The 26,269-nt window shown below is 41.3% G+C and overlaps 1 protein-coding gene across 1 annotated transcript; it reads left to right on the top strand.

Moving 5' to 3' along the window:
* The first annotated feature begins 415 nt into the window (after positions 1–415).
* On the top strand, positions 416–25,306 carry KPNB1 (karyopherin subunit beta 1). Its single transcript, XM_033090047.1, has 22 exons — positions 416–797; positions 897–955; positions 3,038–3,220; positions 6,281–6,481; positions 7,395–7,547; positions 9,240–9,299; positions 9,915–10,004; positions 10,357–10,467; positions 11,237–11,338; positions 12,836–13,060; positions 13,874–14,065; positions 14,825–14,955; positions 15,876–16,023; positions 16,368–16,439; positions 18,148–18,292; positions 19,454–19,536; positions 20,506–20,613; positions 21,036–21,179; positions 21,293–21,398; positions 22,074–22,188; positions 22,793–22,954; positions 24,099–25,306. Coding segments are annotated over exons 1-22 (2,631 nt in total). The 5' UTR covers positions 416–757; the 3' UTR covers positions 24,100–25,306.
* Positions 25,307–26,269: the final 963 nt, after the last annotated feature.

Below are 26,269 nucleotides of genomic sequence, written 5' to 3'. Positions count from 1 at the left end.
CCGAACTACTCTCCCCAATTCTCCCCGGTGCCCTATCCTATCAACGCCTAGTATCCCAACCAATCACGCAAGCCCGGAGTCTCGCCTTCGGTCCACTCTCCTCCCAACGTTCAGCCGGTCTGAGCGCAAGGACCTTACCAGGCCAATCCAATCAGCAGCCGGCTCTGGCCTGCCCCACCCCGATTTCACTCCCCTCGGCCAATCCATGTGCCCCATTCCGGAGCCCGCCCAGCCAACCCGGGCCTTGAAACCAGCGGGCGAATGGGTGCAGGGCAGCCCTGCAGCGCTGACCGCCTGGCCAATGGGAGATACCGCGTGGCCACGGCGGCAGCCAATCGATGTGGAGCGCGGTGCCGCCGCGGAGAGGTCCGGCCCGAATATCCCTCCGCCTTCCTCCCTCCCTCTCTCTCCCTCCCTGCGAGCCGCCGTTCACTTACCGCCTCCCTTCCTTCTTTCTCCCTCCGCCACCAGAGCACCAGCCGCGCTCTGAGCTGCCCCCGGGGTCCCTCCCCCGCCGCCAGAGGAGCAGCTGCCGCCGCCGCCAGCAGAAAATTGGGAGGGAGGAAGGAAGGAAAGGAGGAAGGAAGGGAAGCCGGAGCGACTACCAAGAGGGAGCCGGTGAATGGGCTGGTGGTGACCCCCGCCCCCCACCCCACCCTCCCTTCCCACCCGACCCCCAACCCCCATCCCCAGTTAGAGCCGCCGCCCGAGAGGCCGGGCCGACGTCTTAGGAGGAGTCGCCGCCGCCACCTCCGCCATGGAGCTGATCACCATCCTCGAGAAGACCGTGTCTCCCGGTAGGACGCGGGGGCCGGGGGTCGGGCTGAGGTGATTGGGTGGGGGGGAAGGGAAGCCCTGGTTCCTCTGACCCTGTCCCCTTTCCCACTTCTCCCCAGATCGGCTGGAACTGGAAGCGGCGCAGAAGTTCCTGGAACGTGCGGCCGTGGAGAACCTGGTGCGTGCCATCCCGCCGTCCCCCATCCCGCGGTCTCCCCATCCCCTGCGTGCGGGCCTTCCCGCCCTCCCGGAGGCCCAGGCCTCGGGAACCCACCCCGCCCCATCCCGTCCCCCTCCCCCCCACCCGGTCCAACCTAACCCCGCCATCGGGAAGCCGGTGGGTGTGTCCCGCCCCGAGCCCCTGCAGCTGGCCAATGGCGCGGCGCGCCGGGGTGACTGCTGTCCAATCGCCGCGCGGCCTGTGGGCGGCGGTGCAGCGGGAGGGAGAAAAAGGGAGGGAAGGGAAGTTAGGTTGCGCCGCGCTGCGTGTTCAGCAAGGGTGGGGGTGGGGGAGCCGGGCCTAGGGGCCATGTGGAAGCTCCGAGCCCAGCTGCCCTCCCTGTTCTGACTGGGGCCAGCTTCTCCTTCCTGTCCCGTGGCCCCTGTGATTTTTCTCCACCTACTTCTCAGAGTTCTACCCTTTCCTATCTCCCTTGGTCTCTGCTCATCGCCAGGCCTGGCACCCGAATGCCTCTTGACCCATTCCGACAATATTTCTCCTTTTCCTTCTTTTCCCGGGGTATTTTTTTTCTTTCTTTTACTTGGATGAGTAAAGACTTAATCTGTACCCACACAACACGCTGAGCTCATCCTTGAGATCGGAACTGTTTCCAGATGAAATCACAGAGAAAAGTTCCTCGTTTTAAATATTTTCAATTTAAGGGGTACAGAAAAAATGAAGCTAAGTCCACTAGAGACCGGACTTCTGCATAAAAATGTGGGATGGATTGGTTGAAATAACCTGTGTGCCAACAGTTTCTCTTTGGTGTTCCTCTCCTGTTGGGAGGATGGGGAGCAGAGGGAAGGGTGGATGTTTCTTGACATCTTTAAAGCTAATAGGTAGTAAGTCTAAATAACACTGTAACCAGATGTGTTCTTTTGTGTTACCTAGGCAAATAAGCAAAAAAAAAAAGGGACAGCATATTTTATACAAACTGTCTTTGATTTTTTCCCCCCTTTATGTGCTAGGTTTTACTAACCTTTTTTTCTTTAACTTTCCATAGAAAGGATTTTTTCGACTGAAAACATTTCCATTTAGGGTATATTCCTGTTTCTGCTTTTGCTAACTTGCAAGAAGCCTTTTACCTTATTCCTAACATTACTTAGTGGTACATAATTAATAAAACTTTTAAGATTTACCTTCTGTGATTGCAGAACTTGTTAATGGTAAGGAACTATCTGCTTTTGGTTTTCCTGATAACTTCAGGCAAAGCTTTTAGACAGCTTTTTGCAAGGTAGAGGAGTGTGTTACATTTTTTAATAATGGGAGTAGTTTTGGGGATCTGCATTACAAAAGATTATGCTGTTTAGAAATCCACTATTTTTAGTGGACAACTCAAGTAGAAAATGTATAGGAGACTTGAGTGTTAACTGGTGGCTCTTAAATATAAAACCATTTTCCTTGACATTTTTATCTTTTCAGTTTTCCCGTTTCTAAATGTTTGCCAGTTTTTTTCTTATGAATCTGCTTTATTCATTGTTCGCCTCTTGCTGAACACTCAACTGAAATACAGAGGACTGGCCTCCTAAGTCTATATTTTAGATTTATAAGTATTTCCCTCTCATACAAGAGTACCTGCTTTCATGAGATCAAAAGCCACCCTGAGTATCATTCCATTCGGACTTAAGTTTTTTTAATTTAGAAAAATTTTTCTACCCAATGGTAACGTAATTCATTCAACAAATATTTGTCGAGTACTGTTCTAGGGACATAGAAAAACCCTCTGACTACCAGATTGTCAAACTTGCTTTATTTCTAGGGGTGTTAATGTGAAGAATAGGGCACTAAGAATGATGATGGTAGGAAAATCTGTAATTACTTGTTAAATGCTGAGGCTCCTTGAGTAGATGGATGACTTCTTCAATGTATTAAGTAACATTTTTATAGGAGTCGTAAAGTTATTTTTGAGTTTTCTGAGTCGTTATGATACATTCTAAAAAATTTAGGTTTTCTCAGTGTTTTTGGTGTTCCATAAGCTATTCTCAGTTGGTGAAATTCTCAAGAGATATTTCCATTCATGGATGCTGCTTCTTTTAACAGCCCACTTTCCTTGTGGAACTGTCCAGAGTGCTAGCAAATCCAGGAAACAGTCAGGTTGCCAGAGTTGCAGCTGGTCTACAAATCAAGAACTCTTTGACATCTAAAGATCCAGATATCAAGGCACAATATCAGCAGAGATGGCTTGCTATTGATGCTAACGCTCGACGGGAAGTCAAGAATTACGTAAGTAACTTTGCTCTCTTTGGTCATATAGCCTAAGGAACAAGAAAAATCTTTTGTCAGCTTTTTTGTCGTTTGCACGGCATAGAGTTATAATACAGATTGCTGGGCTCAAACCTTCACTTGATAAAAATTGTATTTGATTTAAATCTTTCTCAGTTCAGCTTGTCTGTTCCCATTAATGGATCAGAATTGTTTTCAGATAACCGAGGTAGACTGTAGCAGTTTGGGAAACTTAATTAGATGCCAGATTTTGTAGAATGTCTGGAGAATTAGAATAGTATACAAATTGACAGTTCCCAGAGTTGGGTTATAAGAATCACTTAAGGAATTTGTTAATACGCATTTTCCAGTTCCCTCCAGAAATTCTGATTTGGAGTTTGAGGCTCAGGGATATTTTAAAAACTGTCTTCCCAAGCGATTCTCCCACAGTCAGCCAGCACCCCCAACTCTTGTTGAGCTTTTGCCGTAGATGATTCTCGTTGTTTGGTGGTTTAGGCATGGTCCTGTGTGTGGTCAGAAGGGGAATTAAATGATCTCTTGGGCTTTTCAAGCCTTAAGAGTTTGTGAAACAAGATTGGCGTTCATGGTGCTTTTATCTACTTAGCAAATTATGAAAAACTTTCTTTAGAAACATCTGGCTTTTGATCAAGGCATTTAGAGTGGGCTGGTGAATTTTGTGGAAGATTGAATGTCCCTTGTTGATCTGCATCATGGAGTTTCTGTGACTTTTTTTTTTTTGTTGAATTAGAAATCCATAATTGTAACTGCAGCAAAATACTCAAAATACATGGACTGATGTGCTTTGCTTTTTTTTTTTTTTAAATGAGATTTTTTTAATGGTCTGTCTTACATGGATATAAGGCACAAAGGGGGAGTAAGTCGAGCATCGGTGCAGTCATCATTGGTCCTTGGTATTTGAGGGGAAACCAGTGGGGGATTCCATGTATACTTGTACAGATAATGGTTATGCACATATTTGCTATTTCCTGATTCTGGTTGTGAACATTAGGTAAATGAGTGCCCCTTTAGGCAGTAATTTTTCTTTCTAGTTATGTACCTCCTCCTCTCTCCAGTTTTGCATGGAGGTATCCATGATGGGGGGAACGAGGTTATGCAGGCAACTTATTTTCAATCTTCTTTGGAATACATAGAGCTATTTCTGTCTATATTCTGTTTGCCTATGTAGTAACATTGTAATCCCCTCTTCAGTAGTGTGATATAAAGGAAGTTTTTTCCATCAATCACTGCAAATCCTGCTGGTTATACTGTAGTGCCCAAAATGAGATGGCGTGATTAGAATTGTAATTTGACTTTTTTTTTTGGGGCACATCACTCTTAACATCAAAATTTTTCTAAAATTTGAATAATTTGTATAGGCATTGTTGAGCCCTTGTGCATGAAGAAAAAATTAGCAGTTATTTGGGCCTTTTTCCCATTTGTAGCACACCTAGTAATTAATACTTTCTCAGTGCTAGTGGTTTTCTTTTTTGAAGTCTGAGTTGGATTGAGAGCTAGTTTCTTATTTATTTCAGGTCATTGAGTATTATTATTAGGATCAGCCCTAATTTTAAAAAAAATAACTCTCAGTACTTGGCAATTGTACATTTGTAGCCCCTAAATCACCTCAAGTAATATTAATTAAGGGTCTTCCAGAAGCAATTTATAGGAGGAAAGATGAAAGTAGATGGGATTCAGTGCTCGCCACATACGTCCTAGGAGATGTGCAGCGTGGTATAAAGGCCTCTGGGACCGTAATTCTTAGACGCGGGTAATAGCTGTGCAGCCCGTCATTTTGGACAATTCATCCTGACCCTCCCCCCGCCTTAGTCTTTTGACATACAGTTTTTATTAAAGTCCATTCTAGTTCTGGTAGCCCTAGAGAGCAAAACCTCCATTTAGAATCAGTCAGAACTGTTACTGGGTAGAGCTGTTGGGAGTGGGCGGGCCAGGATGATGATATTCTGTGTAAGGGGGTAAAATGGGGAGTTCATTATTACTAGCTACAAAGCAGGATGCTAAGTGACCTGACCAGTCAGCAGAGCTGCCCTGCATATCTGACAGCTACTCTCTGTTCTGTGTTCATGCCAGGACCGGTTAACTGTTTGCCTTTTAAGTGGACTGGTGATTCTTAGTTCATTGATTGAATTAGCTGATCATGGTAATGATTAACCCTGGGTCCATTGTGGCTTCATCCTTTATCTGTACCTGTGCCTTTACCATTTACATAAATGTGTGTATGAATATCATTTCAAACAAGACGTGTTTAACGATAAACGGATCTCATTTTAATTGGCATATCTGACTAGTCCTTGGTATCTGTTGATGCTGGACAGAACAGTTCTCTGATTCTTGGACAAACGGAACAAATCTTTTCAGGTTGGAAATTAAATAGGGATTACTTCTCAAATATTGGTAACATCAGTAACTTTGTATCTGCGTCTAGTGATACTACTTGACCAAGGCCTTGCTATGAAAGTCACCCAGAATGCTAAATTGTCAATGACAGAAGGAAGATTTGTTCCACGTTTCATGAGTGGGAATGTCTCTTCCTTCAATCAGGTTACAGTGATGTACTTGTGAATCAGACCCACTTGGATGTCCCAGAGATGGCCTCATTCTAAAATCCCACTTTTCTGTGCACAAAACATGGCTGTGAGCATCCTTCCATTATTATACAACAAGGAGCAGAGAAGGCGAATTTTGTCATCTCCTCCACCTTTTAATTAATGTTATCGCCCTTCTAACTGCTACTTTCCTACCTTGTGTTGAACATTGAAGTGAATTGAGGTGTCTGGTTTTGAAGAGTTCCATTTGAAAGTAGGGGAAGATTGGTTTTGTTCCTGGGGTCTGGGGCAAGGTTAATTGTTTTGGTGTTGGTATTGAGGCTGGCTCCTTTTCAACAGTTGACCTATACTGTATATGACTTTTTCTACTTATCTGTGTTATATAGAAAATTCAGAGACGGATATCAGAGGTGTTGTGGTAGGTAAAATGGGTTCAAATAGTATTAGAAATTGATATCTTTTATCTTGTTTTTTGTGTGTGTATGTGTGCCTGCAGGTTTTGCAGACTTTGGGCACAGAAACTTACCGACCTAGTTCCGCCTCGCAGTGTGTGGCTGGGATTGCTTGCGCAGAGATCCCAGTGAACCAATGGCCAGAACTCATTCCTCAGCTGGTGGCCAATGTCACAAACCCCAACAGCACAGAGCACATGAAAGAGTCAACATTGGAAGCTATTGGTTACATTTGCCAAGATATAGTAAGTGCTGCCTGATATTATATAACATATGATTCCATCTAACTATGGTCTGCATGGTATTAGGATTGTATTTACCAAACCAAGCTACTGCAGTGTGTTTTGAATATAGGACTGCTTTATTTGTTAGACTTCTATATTTGGATAGTTAACTTACTCTCTCACATTGCTAATCATGCCCTAAAATTAAGAGACTTGAGGATCACAAACTCAAAATGGAAGGCCATGTGTTTGGAGAGGCATAGATTCTAGACTTTTAAGGATACTCTCTGCCTTGGAGTACCCCTGACCTGATCCCCTTTCTCAAGATCTTCAGTGTACCATGGGTGCTGTTTTATATTTTCATTGACTTTTTTACAGAAACATTTTGCCAGCTCTTGCTGTAGTTGTTGGTTTAGTCACTAGAGCCACAACACAGTATGTTAAATGCACCCTTCCTAGGACTGTTGTTGTTGCTGAGGTTACCACTCTTGGTGTCTGTTTTGATACACAGACTTGAAGCAAAGAAGTCCATAGCACTTGACCTGGACTTGTACTCCAGATGTTCTGCCCAGGTGTTGATCGCTGGCCCTTAATGTTCTAAAGCTTTACTTCAGTTGGTACACATGGCCTGGGAAAAAACACCAGGCTTCCATCTTCATTTGCACAGAAGGGGGAAAAAGCCAGCATTACCTCTTGCTCAGAGTCACTATGCTAAGAAGTCGGAGTTGAATTTGATGTGTTTACCTTATTTCAGTTCAATTTTGGACTATCAGACCCTGGGATGTCTTGCAGGTGGTTTGTCCCTAGATGGAAATGTGTGGGAAAAGATCAGAGGAAGTCATTATCCTCACTCAAGTGGATTTTATACTTAAAAGGACTGCTGATTAGTCATGAGCTCATTATTATATTCACTGCACTTCTCTGCTCATTTCAGGACCCAGAGCAGCTACAGGATAAATCCAATGAGATTCTGACTGCCATAATCCAGGGGATGAGGAAAGAAGAGCCTAGTAATAATGTGAAACTGGCAGCTACTAATGCACTCCTGAACTCATTGGAGTTCACCAAAGCAAACTTTGACAAAGAGGTAAGTGCCTATTGACAAAAAGGTGTAGTAGGTTCAGGAGTGAGAATTAAAGGTTTTTTTTTTTTTTTTTTTTTTAAGTTTATGATTTAGAAAGGACTATCTTGTTTAGAAAGAACTTCTTGTTTAGAAGTGTTTGATTCCATTCTAGATAAGATTTGTGTGAGATTTAGCCCTGGAATAGGTGTTTGCCTTTTCTAATCAGGCTTTTGGGAATAATGTGAGCTAAAGGATTTCTAAGCTGAGGTTTTTCCTTTTGCTACCCAAAGTGTGGGTATGCTTGTGGGACTTTTTAAAACAAAAGTTACAGAAATTGGGCTGTTTTCATATACCTCCTGAGGAAGGTGCTTTTGAAAATTAATATAGAAACCGTTTGTTTTGCCTGACAGTATACCCCCCTTGTTACTTATTTTCAGTTGTTAAAATATATAGTAACATAAAATTGGAACCAATCTTTGGAACTTTCTCATATTGTGAAACTGAAACTATATCCATTAAACAACACCCCTTTTTCTCCTTCCCAATTCCTGGCAACAACCTTTCTGCTTCCTGTTTCTATGATTACTTTCTGTGTTTCTGTGATTATTCTAGATAGCTTATGTAAGTGTTTGTCTTTTTGTGGCTGGCTTAATTCACTTAATGTAATGTCTTGGGTTCATGTATGTTGTAGCATGTGTCAGAATTTCCTCTTTTAAGGGAGATTAATAATATCCCACTGTATGTATATACTACATTTTGTTTATCCATTTACTGTTAGTGGACATTTGGGTTGCTTCCTTCCACTTTCTATCTATTATGAACAGTGCTGCTACGAACATGGGTGTATAAGTACATCTTTGAGATTTTGCTTTCAATTCTTTTGGATATACAGAGGATGCCAAAAAAATTAGACACATTTTAAGAAAGGAAAAAACTATTAAAATTGTAATATTCAATATATACCAATAACAAGATGAATACAAGTCATGTGTGTACATTTTTTTTGGCACCTCCAGTATATTCAGAAGTGGAATTTCTGGATTATATATGATCTGAAAGTATTTTTTGGTATATATGTTTGTTGACACTTTAGCTGGGCTTTTTGCTATTTCTTGGCCTTATAGTGGACAAAGTAGGCTGGTCTAAGAAGCCAAAGCAAACTACAATTCTAATTGCTTACAAAATGGGTTTCTTTTAGATTTCAGAAGACTTAGGACAGTAGCAAATAAAGTTCATTATTCTGTTCTCCTGTATCTTACCACATTTATGTTTTTGCCACCTCCCAGGAAACCAATTTTCTTGGTTTATTTTATCTCTGAAATAAAGCAGATACTTTTATTTTTTAATTCTCTTAAGTTTTAAATACAAAGAAAAAGATTTTTCTAACGTAGGTGGGGTTGTTTGTTTTAACTAACCATCTTTAGTTAAACCCTGTTGCCCACATTTGCCTATCTACCTTCTCCCTAAAGTCTTGTAAGTGAGGGTCATTTTGGGGATTAAAAGATTAGGGACCTCCTTTGAGGGCAGGTCATATAGTAGACACTGGAGGCAAACTGTAGCACTTCCTAGTGCCATTACTATGTTAAGGAAAAGCTGCTTGATTGACTAGTCCAGGGTTATGTGGGTCTCTGAGGGAGTGAGAAGTTTTCTTGAAGGGATAGTCGAGCAGTCTTCATATGTATGATTTATACTCTTCTAATTCTCTTATTTTTGCAGTCCGAAAGGCACTTTATTATGCAGGTGGTCTGTGAAGCCACACAGTGTCCAGATACGAGGGTAAGTATGAGGTCACTTAAAAATCTGTCTTCATCATTCATAGGAAATGCCAACTCTAGCATGGTACTGAAATGTTGGAAATCAGGTAACTTCAGAAATTAGGTTTGACTAATAAGAATTTTCTCCAACAAATTGGAGAAAAGGGAAGAACAGGTATTAGAAAGTTAACATAGTGGAAAACTGTCCTCTTAAAAAAGGTTTTAGGGAGAAATAGTTTTTGATAAGCCTTGCTACTTAATTGCCGTAGTTTGTTATTCAAGTGATTCTTTTCCATTATAGTCATTGAAACAGTTTTGCTATTGCTGTAGCCTGAACCTTGACCCTTGAAACATGTGGGAGTAACATCTGCTCTTGAGTGGTATTGGTTTTGTCCTGCCATGGCTTCCACAGGCACCTTTAATGAAAAAAAGAGAGAGAAGGAAAAGAAAAATGGGGATAGTGAAAAAATTGAAGGTAGAGATTGATTTTAGGGGTATGGTAACATTACTCAAATGTACCTTGCTTGACCCTGTAGGTTATTTTAGACCCCTTTTGAGTGAAGTAGTTACTTACCTTTATCAAATTGCTTTGTTAGTAAACTGAATGGTAAACCATTTAATCTGCCCTTTGCAAAAGGTACGAGTGGCTGCCTTACAGAATCTGGTGAAGATAATGTCCTTGTATTATCAGTACATGGAGACATATATGGGTCCCGCTCTTTTTGCAGTAAGTATTTCTATTGTATGTATGTGAACATGCAGCTAATTGCAAAAAGCCCATCATTCTTATTTGCTGTTTTTGTCAGTTCTGTAATTTATTACTCAGTATGATGAGAACAGGACATTTCTTGAGTTCCAGTGTTACGTTTCATATATTCATCAGTAGCGTGCCAAGAAAGAAAACTGTGCTATCTCTGTGCTGGTAAAAAGAGTGTATTTTAAAAATTTGTTTCCTCTTTCTACCTTTCAGACCTAGCTTTCATAAATCTACATTTTTGAAACTTGAATGTGTTTAGAGGAAGGGTCTAACTTGAACCAGCACTTATTTGGGGCTTGGGGTGTCGTGTTTTTTTCTCAAGATCACAATTGAAGCAATGAAAAGTGACATTGATGAAGTGGCCCTACAAGGAATAGAATTCTGGTCCAATGTCTGTGATGAGGAAATGGATTTGGCCATTGAGGCTTCAGAGGTGAGCCTGGGAGAGTTGGTTTGAGGGGAGAGCTGTTCTGTGACTAGGCTTTGGGACGTATGTCCTTTATGGATATTATCCTCCTCTGGGAAAGCTTTGTTCTGACTGGACTTACAGGGTGTCTCCATTTGTAGAGATTTTGATTAGCCAAAGCCCCTCATGAGGGAGACGTATCAGTAATGTGGCATCTCATGTTTTTCCCAGTCAGGCATGATTCTTTGTAAATGTTGATATTAGCATTTGTAAACACAAGGGGGCAGCAGGCAGTCATAGTTCAAGGAGATGACATCTGATTCTGAGTTATTTTCTTTTGGAATCCTAGTACAAGCATGGGATGTAAAATTGATAGTTAACTAACTGGTGAAGGAATTAGATATGTAGAAAGGGGTTGTTAGTTCTGCACTTGGAATCTTTAGATTTAAGCTTTGTTTCCAACCTTGACTGTCTTTACTTTAAGACACAATCTTATTTTTGGCATTCTTATGTAAACTTAGTACATCTCTTGATCCAAAGGTCACTTAGATAACAGCTTGTTAATATGAATTGAGCTTGTGAAAAAAAGAGTAATTCTTAATGTTCCCTTGGTCCTTTAAGTCCTAAAAGAGTCTCATTGAAGTAGAGCAAAAAATGAGCGCCTCCCAACATCACAGTGAATGTCAGCGTTTGTTCCATATATTTCTGTACAGACTCCTGGGCAGCTCTCATTTTATGCCCTTAGTATCATAGCTTGTTTGCTGCTCTCCAGAATTTGCTTTATGTTTGTCCTCAGGCAGCAGAACAAGGACGCCCCCCTGAGCACACCAGCAAGTTTTATGCTAAGGGAGCACTACAGTACCTGGTTCCAATCCTCACACAGACACTAACTAAACAGGTGAGTTACCTTCCAAATCTAGCCAGGTAAGCTATGAAACCTTGTTAAGGGTTGGTTTGCTGGGGAGCCATTTCCTTGAAGGAACTCAGCAAGTCTTCAACTAGTTGATGTTCTTTTATAGATGACTCGGGAACAGCTGAGCTGGATCTGTAAGATACTCTAGACTCTGAGTTGTTTGTGAAGGAGAACTGGGTCTGAACATTTCAGTCTTGTTCGGGAATGAGCCGCACACACTGCTGATTACTGAGTGCTACATTGTTCAAACTAGCAGAAGAGACATGCGCAATAAAAGTTGCAGTAAGAGAGAAGTGCTGGTTTTAGGCCACTCAAATATTTGCTAATATCTGGGATATTTTCATGAGTTCATGGTATATGTATACTTTTAAAATACTGATGAGGTTAGATAAGAATTATTCAGATCCTAATGAGGGAGTCCAACCCATGAAAGAAATCCATGGTCCTTCATGATCATCAACGTCAATGAATCAGATTCAGGACAAAAGTAACGACTTCGTGAAGATGTGGGTCCAAGTAAATACAGAAATTCTTTTATAAGGAGTATATCTTGATTGCCATTGTTCCTTTTGACTTTGTGCATTATAGTCTTCCTTGGTGTGTTTGGAAAGATTCTTGCTTTCTGGTGCATGTAAAATATTACCAAAGAGCTGGCAGTGCTCTGAAGCAGCCATGCTATAACCTTGAGCACTGCAAAGTGTGTTTGTACACAGGAATGTAATTTGTTTTTAGGAAAGTATATGACTCTTTCAATATAGCAATCTCAAAAGATAAGTTGAGGTGTATTTGGTTTGAAATGGACTGGGTGTTCCCTTCAATTTTCATCTCATCTTTCAGTTTTACAGTTGCTATTTTTTATCTTTTGACCTTAGTATCTTTGCTTTTGCATATTTTGGGTTGTGCTTTTCTCATTTGGGAACAAATCATTCTTTAGGTATGTAACTATCTGAATACATCAGTATTCTGCATTAAATACTGTGTGTATGAGTGACCACAATAAGGAAAATTTACCTTGAATTCTAATTTTAGGGGAGCTCTCATTAGAATCGTTTGTTTAACTTTTGAAAATGTTTGTTTAATTTTTGAAATGACTAGCACATCAGAAGCCCCTCTCATGTCTTCCTAGTCTGTAACTCGATAGATTTTTTTTATTCGTTTTTTAACTTATAGCTAGAATGATACAGCATATACATTTTTGTTTCGCCTTTACTGTGTATGTCCAGATCATCCTTATTGCGTGCAGTTGAAATTTGTTCATCTCACTGTAGAGTATTAGAGAGGGCTCTTCCCTGCATCTGCATCCTTTCTAACAGAGGCTGTACTGTGATGTATCTTTTGAAAGAGATTAAAATACAAAGATTTCATGTTTTATTTACATCCCCAAAGTTTGAGTTCTAATTACATTTGGAATAGTTAGAACACTTTTTGAGTTAAAGTGATTCTTTGAACAAAAGAAAAACTAGTGCCACATTCTTTCTCCAGGATGAAAATGATGACGACGACGACTGGAACCCCTGCAAAGCAGCAGGGGTGTGCCTCATGCTTCTAGCCACCTGCTGTGAAGATGACATTGTCCCGCACGTCCTCCCCTTCATTAAAGAACACATCAAGAACCCTGATTGGCGGTACCGGGATGCGGCAGTGATGGCTTTTGGCTGTATCTTGGAAGGACCAGAGCCCAATCAGCTCAAACCACTAGTTATACAGGTGAAACAGAGAGTTTGAGGGTGGAAAGTGAGACATTTATTGTTTGTTAACGCTTTTTTTTTGAAAGTGTGCCTTTATTTTTAAAACACAAAGGTTATCCACAAAGGTTATTTCTAGATAGCTATTTGCTGCCAATGGATGGTAAATTAACTTTTTAATTACAAAAGTCACATAGGACTTTTGAAAATTGCAAAACAGGCCCCAAAAAGTCACCTATAATCCCATTGCCTGGTGATAACACTAACTCTTGGGATTTATTCTTGCATCCTTTTTCTGTGTGTGCATATGTGCAACAGGGTGGAGATCTTACTGTGCAGCAGCTTACAGTGGCCCATGCAGGGATCGAACCGGCAACCTTAGTGCTACCAGCACCACACTAACCAACTGAGCTAACTGGCCACCCCCTAACTTGTTTTTTCACTTACGCTGTATCATAAGCATTTCCTTACAATATTTAATTAAATGATTACTCTGTCCCTAGGATGAAAATGATACCTAATGAGAAATCTTATGGAAATACCGTACTTATTTTGCTATTAAAAATGACAGGAGTTGTTAAAACAGAGTTTAGTACATAACCTTTTAAGATATAACGAGATGCCATCACAGCTGCCTCCTGGGATCTCTAAGTACAGTAAAGACTGCTTGCTGAAAGCATTCATACAAACTCTTAATAAAACTACATTGGGATTTGGTGAAGAGAGGAGGACTTTTAGCAAAACCATCTTGATGCTTTGAGATAAAACCTAACCACCTGAAATTCCTCTTCTGAGGTATTGATCTTTGCTTTGCTAATACCCGTTGTATTTTCAGGCTATGCCCACCCTAATAGAATTAATGAAAGACCCCAGTGTAGTTGTTCGAGATACAACTGCATGGACTGTGGGCAGAATTTGTGAACTGCTCCCGGAAGCGGCCATCAATGATGTCTACTTGACTCCCTTGCTGCAGTGTCTGATCGAGGGCCTCAGTGCTGAACCCAGAGTGGCTTCAAATGTGTGCTGGGTAAGGGATTTTCTTCCTGGTGAGATAAGGGTCTTGCTGATCCATGGGCAAGGAAGTCAGAGATGTGGGAGAGAAATGGGTCTGCCTCACTGGAAGGTGTTTTTTCTGAATAGCATCTCCTTTCTAATTTCTTCAATTAAAATGTGGGGGAGATGTCAACTGCATGAGCCAGTGGGAGCTGTTGACTCATGGTGACTGGTTTCTGAACCATTTAGAACAGTCACGCTAACCCAGGGGGAAAATGGTCTGGACTCAGTTTTCTTTCTTCAGTTGCTTGGGGACAAGAAATTTTGATTAAGGTAGAGAGTTGCTGGCTACAAAAAGTACCATTGCTGAGAATGGGGCAAGCGGGAAGGAAGGTAGGTGGTCTTAAGGGCTGAGTCAGTATAGCCTGCATGGAGTGCATTAGGGACATTTGGGGGTGGGGGAGGAAGCTCAAATAAGGAAGGAGTGGGGCTTAAAGCCTCTCTGTGATTAGAAAGAGAAGTGAAGTAGCAGACATTTGTGGTAGGTGAAAGTACTCTGCTACTTAGAGAGTTGTGAGCAGATTTTTGGGCAGGATGAACAAAATATAAATTATTTAATTTTAAGGATCCTATAAAATTTGAAGTTGTCTTGAGATGACGTTCAGGATTTGCTAGCATTGATTTGTTCTTATATCAGTTGGAAAGGAACACTGCCTAAGGTATCTTAAGAAAAAATGAGGTAGTCCTTGGTTGGGGTTCTTTTCAGCACTAATATTAACTCTCTGGGTTTAAGGCTTTCTCTAGTCTGGCTGAAGCTGCTTATGAAGCTGCAGACGTAGCTGATGATCAGGAAGAACCAGCTACCTATTGCTTGTCGTCTTCTTTTGAACTCATAGTTCAAAAGCTCCTGGAGACCACAGACAGGTAAATGATACCACATAGAAATGGGTGGTATCTTCGCATCCAACTCCTTCTGCCTTCTGTGTGGGGGCTATCTAACCTACCATAGAAACGTTGCAACAGGAAGAATTAATCTTATAGTAGATTATTTGTTTAAAAAAGAAATGTAGATTAGAATTGTTCAGCTTACAATTAAAATTAGAAAATGGTCTAATTTCTCTACTTACAGAGAGTAATTGACCAAGAGAGTCCATTGATTTTGCAGTGTCTCTAGTTAACAGGAATATTTGATTATGGTATAAGAGAAATAGTAGCGCTTGTAATGAATTTAGTTGTCACATGAGATCATTAACTGCCATTTATGATATTGGAAGAAGAACTTGGCATTAGATCCAGTTGTTTTGTAAATGAGCTTTGAAATTTAGTTTTAAGGGGTTATAAATTGGGGACAGCCTTGAATTGTTTTGGTTTTGTGTGACCTATACGTAAAGCCATGCTCAAAAGAACCTTTAAAGAAGAAGGTTGGGTATAAATTCTTCCAAGCTTACCTAGTTCATTTCCACTTCTCTGTTTACGATTGTATGTAAAGGCATCTGTTGCAGATGAAGGAAATTGGGGTATCTTTTTCTTAACTGTTCAGGCAACCTTTTCAGTTCTCCACCTGCGTTCTTCATCATTTAAATCTAATTTTTCCATATAATTTTAGCCCATTTCCAAAAGGGCCATTCTAAAGTTTAAGCAGATTTGGAGACCATATGAACAAAGCCATTGGCTCAAAGGTTGAAAATTCAGTTCCTGGTTGTATTGTGTTGCCAAACTCAAACCAGGTCTGCAACCATTTCAGTTTCTGGGTTCTTATTTTTGGTGAGACGATGTCTACGTTATAACACCTTTGTCCTCTCTCAGATGGGACTTTTAAGATTTTTGCTGTGTGTGCCTTACAGACCTGATGGACACCAGAACAACCTGAGGAGTTCTGCATATGAATCTCTGATGGAAATTGTGAAAAACAGTGCCAAGGATTGTTACCCTGCGGTTCAGAAAACTACCCTAGTCATCATGGAACGACTTCAGCAAGTACTTCAGATGGAGGTGAGAATTAGGGTGTTTCTGGCTATATTGGTGGGCAGGGTGCAGTGCTTCTATCACTCTATTTTCAAGGTTAGTCTCTTTGGTTGTTTATATATTTTCTCAGAAAGATAAAAGGCTTATACAAAAAAAAAATGTTGCAACTTAAAGTTTGTGTTGCTTGTCAGTTTAGCCATACATTTGTTACACTATATACGTAAAAGTTTTTTATTTACTTTCCTACATTAGCATCTGTGAAGATTATTTAATAGTCCTGGCAAACCCAGCAAAAATGGAAGCATTGAAACGGTGTAGAGCCCTTTTAGAAGGTGTTCATTTAGAACATGATGATCTTCTTTGCTTTGTAGTCACATATCCAGAGCACATCGGACAGGATCCAGTTCAATGACCTTCAGTCTTTACTCTGCGCAACTCTTCAGGTATGATGGTGCCGTGTCACTTAATAGCTCCAGAGGAAAGAATCGTGTCCCAGGATGACAAGTTCATGTACACACAGAAATCTGAAATGGTGTAGACGATGCTGATCAGAAGCTCTTCTCAAAAGGCCTTGGTCTGGTCTGTGATTGATTGGGAGAGTAATTTCCCGTTTTCCTTTCTTCTCTGCCCATAAAGATCAAATTTGTCTTGCACAGTGTAGGGAAGGAAACTGGTTGGTTTGTGGTGGTTCTCCCAGCTGTACAACTGTTTTATGTTGGCAACTTTTGGTCTTTGGTTTTCATTGGGTTGTTCAGGTGTAGCCCATTCAGATTTGGTTCCCAGCTGTGGTTCACTGTACTAAAAATACAGCTTTTGAGTTTTACCATCATCTTTGAAAAAACAGTTAACTATTGGCCACTTTGTTATACTTGACATCATTTATAGTGCCTAGTCTTCATAGTAGACTTTCTCAGAGGCTGGGATAATTAAAATGTCACTCTTCACTCATACTGGAGTCATTCAGTGGCTGAGGAGGTAACTTCTTTTTTACCAAAGAACAGGAAAATCCTGGAACTTGTCTAAGACTTTGGTAGGTACTAGATTTTATTTAGTATTGAGTAATGCTAACTAGGTCATCTTACCTGTGAACTCCTCTTTCGCATTCCAAACTTAATTTTTAAAAACATGATGGTTAAGAGTGTTTCCTTATTCATCAGACAAATACAGAAATGATCCAGTAACATTAATTGAAACAAAGAGTAAAGAGGGAAGTTTAAGGAATGTTGAATTAGAAAAGTCAGATTGCTTCATTTTATCAAGACTTACTAATTTTTTTTTTAGATTTTATTGGGGGAGGGGAACAGGACTTTATTGGGGAACAGTGTGTACTTCCAGTACCTCTTTTCCAAGTCAAGTTGTTGTCCTTTCAGTCTTAGTTGTGGAGGGCGCAGCTCAGCTCCAGGTCCAGTTGCCGTTCTCTAGTTGCAGGGGGCACAGCCCACCATCCCTTGTGGGAGTCGAACCAGCAACCTTGTGGTTGAGAGGACGTGCTCCAACCATCTGGGCCATCTGGGAGCTCAGCGGCAGCTCAGCTCAGGGTGCCGTGTTCAATCTTAGTTGAAGGGGCGGAGCCCACCATCCCTTGTAGGACTTGAGTTGAACTGTCAACCTTGTGGTTGAGAGCCCACTGGCCCATGTGGGAATGGAACCGGCAGCCTTCGGAGTTAGGAGCATGGAGCTCCAACTGCCTGAGCCACCGGGCCGGCCCCAAGACTTATTTCTTGACCACCATCTGTAAATGAGTTAGGATATAGAAAGGGTTTTTTCATTTGTTGGTTGTTTGTTGTTCTGTTTTTTAATGAGTAAGAACTCTAATATCACAAGTCCTTTAAAGCTGAAATAATAAGACTGGAATATGGAGGCTGCTTGTCAGACATAGTGGAATGCAGAGGAGATGAATGTATGCACTAGGAAAGATTGTCTCGTGTTCTGAATTGGGAAACAGAAGGGATATTAAAATGTATTTTTTGTTGCAAATGATTTACACTGTCAAAGCTTTTGAACATAAAAAGGATGTTTGGCCTTTCCAAAAAAAAAAAAATTCAAGGGATTTCATTGATTTAAAGAAATAAAAAGGTATAATGTTCTGATTGGAGGGTTTGGAATCCACAGATGCTGAACCCTTCTCCTGTACATTTGTACATTTTATAGAATGTTCTCCGGAAAGTACAACATCAAGATGCTTTGCAGATCTCTGATGTCGTCATGGCCTCCCTCTTAAGGATGTTCCAAAGCACAGCTGGGTCTGGGGGAGTGCAAGAGGATGCCCTAATGGCAGTTAGCACATTGGTGGAAGGTTGGTGAGCCAAAATTGGGCAGGGACTGTCTTTAGAATGCAAGAGTTGCAATGGCTATGAAGAATTTTTGACTGCAGAAAGCTAGTCCTATTTTCTCATTTACTGGGGCACAAGTCAGTTTAAAGTTGGATTGAACATAAGTGTAAATTTGTGTATGACTGCCTTGCCATTCTTTAAAGTAAGTGGGGAGCCATTTTATAACTCAGATTGGCAACCTTTGGTGGGGGGAGAAACTGTTATCTACCTCATGTTTATCAGGTTTCTTTTTCCTCTGAAAGTCTACTTTGCTTTATTGAGGTTTGGCTCCTACCAAGGATGGAGGAAGCAAAGGTTTCTATTTTCTTTCCCGGCACTTTGATACCTCCTGGTTTGGGTTGTAATACATTGGACTCCGGTTGATACATGGTGCCTGCCTGGCATGGGATAGAATGAAACATTGAGGTGTAGGAATTCATTCTTTTCTGGTTGTTACATGTCTGACTATGCAAAATTACTTCGGGGAAGTCATGTCTGCCTTAAGACTCTTTGAAAGGTCATTAAAAGCACATTAAAGAGCACTTTAGAAACCTGGAATGCTTTTTCAGGGGTGGCCTGTAAGGTGTATTATTACTAAGGCCATTATCTGAGGACCACTCCCCTGAGGACAGACCTATTTCTGGCAACATGTGACCACCCTGATAAGGCACAGCAGTTCATTTTGGCTTCTGGAGTGGCTGCTTTGGATATGAAGCCCAGTGCGTTTCCTGACTGGCTTAAGCAAGTCCTTGATGGAATTATCTAGGGGCCCTGCTTTAAAACTGGCTTCCAAAGAGGACATGTTATAATCAGATGAAGATGAAGTAGACAAGAGGCAGTATTGCTAGCTCAGCCAGTTCACGTTAACCTTGGCATTCATTGAGGGCCATACCACTTGTTGTGTGAGCCAGAATGAACCACTCTGGAGGTGTGACATTGTCTTCAGGGCATAAAAGTTAGGCCCTCCTAACAGTTACGAATTTGGCTCATCCAAGGCAGCATTTAATGTCTTCATGATAGACTCAGTAATTAATGTGCTCCATCCAACCTGTTGAGTGGAGTGAGTACATTTTGGGACAGCTAGGATGGTTATTTTTGCTCATTTCTGCGATAACCTGTGGTGGTAATAGTTTGTTTCTTTACAGTGTTGGGTGGTGAATTCCTAAAATACATGGAGGCCTTTAAACCCTTCTTGGGCATTGGACTGAAAAATTATGCTGAGTACCAGGTAGGCTCTGCATTTCAAAATGAAGTTGACCCTTGAACAACATGGGTTTTAACTGTGCGGCTGCCCTTGGCAGAATTTTTTCAATTAATATATTGGAAAATTTTTTTGAGATTTGCAACAGTTTGAAAAAACTTGCAGGTAAAAAATGTAGCCTAGAAATATTAAGAGAAAGTTAAGTGTGTCATGAGTACATAAAATATGTAGATCATTTACTACCATAAAATATACGCAAATCTATTATAAAAGGTTAAAATGTATCAAAACTCACACACACAGACCATATACATTGCTCCATTCACATTGGAGAGAAATGTAAAGAAACGTAAAGATGCAGTATTAAATTCATAACTGCATGAAATTAACTGAAGCACAACCTGTACTACTGTAATAATTTCGTAGCCACCTCCCGTTGCCATTGCAGTGGTCTCAAGTGTTGGCGAAAAAGTTATACGTGGATTTTCAGCTGATCAGGGGCGTCACCCCAACCCCCACATCGTTCAAGGGTCAACTATAATACATTTATCTTCTCATTTATACCTGATATTCATTGTGGTATAAAGTCACTTTCCTGCAGCCCAGGTAGTTCTTCCCTGGTTTTGAGCTCTTTTATTTATTATCCTGAATTCGTGAACTAGAACTAGTCAGTGAGAAACAGGTTAGTAGATACTCCAGAGCAGAGTAGCACCCTGAAGGCAGGGCTTTTTTTTTTTTTTTTTTTTTTTAAACCACCTGTCTCAGCCACTACCGATCCCTGGTGAATAATGTCTTTTTTGTCCTTTCCTAATATCTCTGATAGTATGTCTTCCTGCCGTATTGGTTGTTAAAATAAACAAATTTCAGAGAGGTAAGATTTTTTTTTCTTTGTCTCTAAGTTCCAATGATAAAGGACCAGGAGCTAGGTAAAAATAATGCCTTGTTCCTGCAGGCAGCCTTTTCTGTTTAAGAGATCATTTCCTTGATTCTTTGCAGGTTTGTTTGGCAGCTGTGGGCCTAGTAGGAGACTTGTGCCGTGCCCTGCAATCCAACATCTTACCTTTCTGTGATGAGGTGATGCAGCTCCTCCTGGAGAACTTGGGGGTGAGTGTCTACACACACAATCTAGTTTACCAGTATTTGAAGAAATCGTCGGTTGGAAAGATGGTTAAACATCAAGATCCGTGACAGGGAGCTTTAAGTTCCCAGGATGTTGGCTGTGGGCTTACGAAGAAGGGATTGGTTCGTTTTCACAAGACAATTCTAAAGTAAGACTATAAAGTTAAAGGAATGCATGCTCAACGCACGGAACTTGGGGAGGAAACACCAATAAAATGCAAAGGAAAAATAAATATATAATCCCTAAATCCAGAGATAACCACTGTTAGTTTTTGTGTATGTCCTTAAGGTCTATACTCAGCATATTAGTAGTTGCTTATTATTTAAAAAAAAAAAAATGGAGTATTTGGACAGAACAGATTTTGACTTTTGTTAATAATGGGCTTTTCCTATTGTTTCTTTGTCAGAATGAAAATGTCCACAGGTCTGTGAAGCCACAGATTCTGTCTGTGTTTGGTGATATTGCCCTTGCTATTGGTGGAGAGTTTAAAAAATACCTAGAGGTTGTACTGAATACCCTTCAGCAGGCCTCCCAAGCGCAGGTGGACAAGGTAAGCTCAAAGCTATCTTTCAGTCCAGCCCTGACTGGAGGAATGGGACTTATGACAAACGTACAACTAAAGGTGACAGTATGATGGAGACTGTGTGCTTTTGTCTCTTACAGTCAGACTATGACATGGTGGATTATCTGAATGAGCTAAGGGAAGGCTGCTTGGAAGCCTATACCGGAATTGTCCAGGGATTGAAGGGAGACCAGGAGAACGTACACCGTTGAGTATAACAGCCAATTGATTGAGTCCATTGTGCACTTAGTGAAATGGGCTGTGTCTTTCATTCTGCAGCTTGCTTGCAAACTAACACCTATTGCTTAAAGAACGGGGGGAGGAGGAACAGTGAGCTAATGAAGAGAGAAGCTTTGGGGATGATACAGACTTTTATTATTTCTCCTCCTCCTTCCTCTGCTACTTTATCTCACGTTCCTTGAGCATTGCAAGGGATGGGATATAGCAAGGCTGTTGATGCTGTTTGCTTCTGCACCAACCATGACAGTGGCAGCTGTTGACCACCCGTACTCTCCCTAACCCCCCTCCCACGTTGTGCAACTAAATTGAAGGATTGGGGGATCACATTTCTTCTCACCTGATGTTTCAATTATTGATAGGGAAATATTTGTACTTTACCCCTTTGATATCACAGCCTCGGAGGAAAGTTTCCATTTGTTCCTTCTATGTTACATCTGCTTATAAGAAGAGGAATATCTGCCTCTTGTGTTGACTTGAGAAATGATATCTCAATCTGAGCAAAAATAATTTGGTATAACTCTATCCAGCTCCTTTCCCAGCCTGACACCTGCCTGATGGGGTAGACAATTTGGAACTTTTGAAATGGGGTATAGTCCTGCCAGATGTGGGACAAGTTCATCAGACCTTCTCTTTCTTTTATAGCGGATGTGATGCTGGTACAACCCAGAGTAGAATTTATTCTGTCTTTCATTGACCACATTGCTGGAGATGAGGATCATACAGACGGAGTAGTAGCTTGTGCTGCTGGACTGATAGGGTAGGTTATACCCTGCTTCCAACAGCTGAATAGAACTTCTCGTGGAAAGTGAAAAGATGTGTAATAAAGAATTTTTTAGAGTAGCCTGCATAATAGAACCCATGAGTGTCCTGTTTTGAGTTCTCACAAATAATTCATTCAAGACTATCTCTAGCCTCATTCCAGACCCTCCAGATTTCTAATTTCTTCCACCAAACTCTTTATGAAGTGAGTTCTCAGAGGTGTAGAAGCAGCGTCAGGTCTGTCCATCCTGTATTCTGATGTTGGTCAACAAGTTGCCTGTTTAGCCTTCTCCACTGAAGGTTTTTGAGGCATTATTAGAAGAAAGAACACTGGTCTTGAGCTCGAAGACCAACGTTATGGTTCTGATTTTACTGTGAATTAGCTATGGAAATACTTAGGTAAGTCATTCTGCTTCTTTAGACCTCATTTTTTTCCATCTGTTGAGGTCAAGTGTTAATTTTAGAGATAAATATCTAAAATTTTCTTTCAGTCTTTAAAAGGTGATACTAAGAAACCGATAGGTAGCTTAGCACTGGTTTGGAAGGCTCAGTACCTGGTACAGAGACAGGAGCTCATTTTCAGATGTGTTTGTTTTGCACAGGGACTTGTGTACAGCATTTGGGAAGGATGTACTGAAATTAGTAGAAGCTAGGCCAATGATCCATGAACTGTTAACTGAAGGACGGAGATCGAAGACTAACAAAGCAAAAACCCTTGCTACATGGGCAACAAAAGAACTGAGGAAACTGAAGAACCAAGCTTGGTAAGAGCTTGTCTCCACCACCTTCTTTCTTCTACTTTCTTGGGAAGGAGGGGCGTTTTGTTTAGACTTTTCTGACAAGGGCTGCCTGTCGATATTTTGTTATGTACTCTTTCCCATGTAAACGTTTCTGAGCCAGGCCTTTGTCCCTAAGACTTGTGCTAGTGGAAGGGTCAGGCAACCTCAGTCTTTCATGATGTAGAACAACTTACATAACTAGAATTCACTGAAGATTCCCCCCATCATTTTGGTCCCTAATAAAGTCATTGGGTAATGGCATTTTCTCATAATTTTCCACTCTCCCCCCCCTTCTTCCGCCTCCCCCCAACTCCGGTTCAAGCTGTTGTTTCTCAGTCTAGTTGTATAGGACACAGCTCCCGGGCCCCTGCTGGTTTTATGAGCCTTGCCCTCCCCCCGGCTGAGGCAGTCCGTCGCCAGTTGTGGGTCAACTCACGGCAGCTCTCGCCGGCCGCCGGCCGCTCACGATGGCTGCCGGCCACTCAGTGCTGGCTACCTGTCACTCATGGCAGCCCACGGCCGCTCACGCTAGCTGCCAGCTGCTCCTGGCTGCACACGTTAGCCCACGGCAGCACAGCAGCCCACACCGATCTCCAGCTGCTCACGGCAGCCCAACTCCAGGGAGAGCCATTGTTCATAATCTTAGCTGTAGGGGGTACAGCTCACTGGCCCATGTGGGAATCGAACCAGCAACCTTGGCGTTCCAACCACCTGAGCCACCAGGACGGCCCCAATTTTCCACTTTCTAGTCCCTTCTCCATGCCCTGTTTTCTTGTGCTTTTAGACATTGCATTAGCTCTACAGAAGATATCCAAAGTCAGAGTTGTCTGATCCCTGCTTGGAAATGTAGTTTTAATTTCTTCTCACATACTCAATTATCTTACTTCACAGATCTCAGTAAAATTGGCTATTTTGAGTTTTATTTTTTAACTTAGCCTCTCATCCTCTGATGTAGGTGCTAATGAGAGCAGGTAGATGGCACTTAGGAAGAGAAGATACATAATCAGTCCTTGAAGAGCTGACGAATTCAGTTCAGGCCGATGAACACTTAATTGTAGGAATCAGAGGTGTTTGGCTCTACTGGCTATATGTGATCTCAGAGATTGACCTTTTTTCCGTCTGTTTTTAGATCTGTTACCATTGGGATGATAACCTGAGACCCCCACTGGAAATCTCCAATCTTTTGAAAAACCCGGAAGTGAGGAGTGTGCACGGATGCTGAATGTTTGGGAATGAGAGGATGAGTGAGTGAGGCTTGAAAACACACCACATTGAAAATCCTGCCACAGCAGCAGCCGCAGCCGCCAACAGCAGCGCTGTTAGTGAGCTAAGTAAGCACTGACTTCGTAGAAAACCATAATGTCGGCCATCTTGGAAAAGAAAAATGATGGATTTACTTGCTTAAAAAAAGAAAGCTATCTCTTCCCAGGAGAGGCTAGAACTAGCTTTTCTGTCTTTTGGCCGGTGTCAAGTGGGATGACTAGTTTGGGAGAGGAGGAGGGACTGGGTTCAGCTGTGGTGCTTTGTTGTAAAAGGCAGCCTGGCCTTTGCTACTGATACGAAAGGAGGAGCCTGGGTCTCAAGCCCACCTTTGGTGTACCTTAGCCACACGGTACTGTACGCGGTACTGTATGCGTGCCGGCTAAAAGGAGGGTGAGGGATTCTTTACAGTCTGAGAATGAGTGTGTGTGAGTGAGGCGGTATCCACATTCTCAACTTCAAGTCACTGCAGTTTCTTTTTCCCAGAAAAAGCGAGGGTTAGACATTGCATTTCATAAAACTAACTGAAGTACCGAAGTTCTGTCTACTGATGCAGCACAAGAGATGTAAAAAAAAAAAAAAAAAAAAAAAAAAAAAGGAAAGACGTTCTTTAGGTTGTTTTGTTTTGTTTTGTTTTAATTATCTTCTAGGGAAAACACTGACGAATGTTCAGAGCTCCCATCCTGATCTTTTCATCAAGGCGCCTTTCCTAATAATATGGTTCAACTGTGAATGTAGAAGTGGGGGGGGAGGGGGGAGAAAAAGAAAACTCTGGAGTTAGAGCATATAGAAAAAATACAGTTGTTACAAGTAAAGAATGCAAACTTTGAAAACAAGAAAGCCACAACCCAAACCAAAATTTAAACGCTCAGAATTGGCAGCATAAAACTTCTTTTCTGACATGTATCGTGGCAGTCTGGACACCCCCAGAAAATTGTGCCAAAGAGTTTAGAAAACAAATATACAGTAAAAGTAAACATACACACACAGAACAAACTTCAGGTAACTATTTTGGATTACAAACAAGGGTAAATTTAATGTTTAAACAATCTGATAAAATTAACCATTTGGAAACTGCTTGGCCTTCTGTTCTCTTTTATTTGATTGACTACAATGTGGTATTGGTCTCTTGCTGCACTTCAAAATCAACCAACAAAACAAATATATATATATAGACTAGAACTCTTATGATGAAAGTGGCACTTGAAAAAGGTTATATTTTTCCACTGAAGTTGATGATTAATAAAATGGTGTCAAACATTCCTCTGGTCACACTCTTTAATATTTTTTTAAAAGTGTGATGTGCTGTGATAACCATAAATCAGACTTAACTAATTTCCCTTTTACGAGGGAACAGGGCACCCTGAATTTGGGTTTCAGAATCTTTCAGCAATAAGGAGGGATGTCAATAAGCTTTGATTCTCTTGGTTTTGCAGTTATTAGGAGTCTTTGCTGGCATTTTGAATATGCTGCTTTCAAAAACACCAAGGAAGATTTTTTTAAATGCTTCCTGGTATTTGGAGGATTAAAAAACAAGACCTTATATTCCCACTTTCATTTCCATTCTAGCAAAAAAAAATAATGGGCTTAAGTTTTTTTCTTTGCCATTTTCCCCTCCCTGTCCAAACAGCCTTCCATTCACAAGTGGGATTGGCTCGATTTTTGCCCATCCATATGGCAGCATCTCTAATAGCTCTTGTACAGGGTATCAGATATTGTGCCTTTTGGTGCCAGGTTCAAAGTCAAGTGCCGATCTATGAACCAGTGTACAAAAAAATCCAGGTGTTTGAAGGAAAGACGCTCCATTGTGTATAAAGAGTTTGCACCAGCTCTTAAGCCCTACTAAGAAGAGACATAGCCCTCTAATGCCTTGTTTAAATTTTAGTTGTTCCTTGAGGGAGAGGATGATATACTAACCATTCCTGGTAGATAGGGGTTGCTCAGGGCTTAGGGATGGGGCAGGAATATTGGGGAGAAAAAAAATCTGATCATTCCTCAGTGCTACCCATTTCTGTCCTGTGTGGGCTGCTTAGCTAGACA

Source organism: Rhinolophus ferrumequinum, chromosome 21, assembly GCF_004115265.2.
Source record: "Rhinolophus ferrumequinum isolate MPI-CBG mRhiFer1 chromosome 21, mRhiFer1_v1.p, whole genome shotgun sequence".
NCBI classification, from domain to species: Eukaryota; Metazoa; Chordata; class Mammalia; order Chiroptera; family Rhinolophidae; genus Rhinolophus; species Rhinolophus ferrumequinum.
Note: the sequence above shows the minus strand (reverse complement) of the source record. Positions and strands in the feature narration are given on the sequence as shown.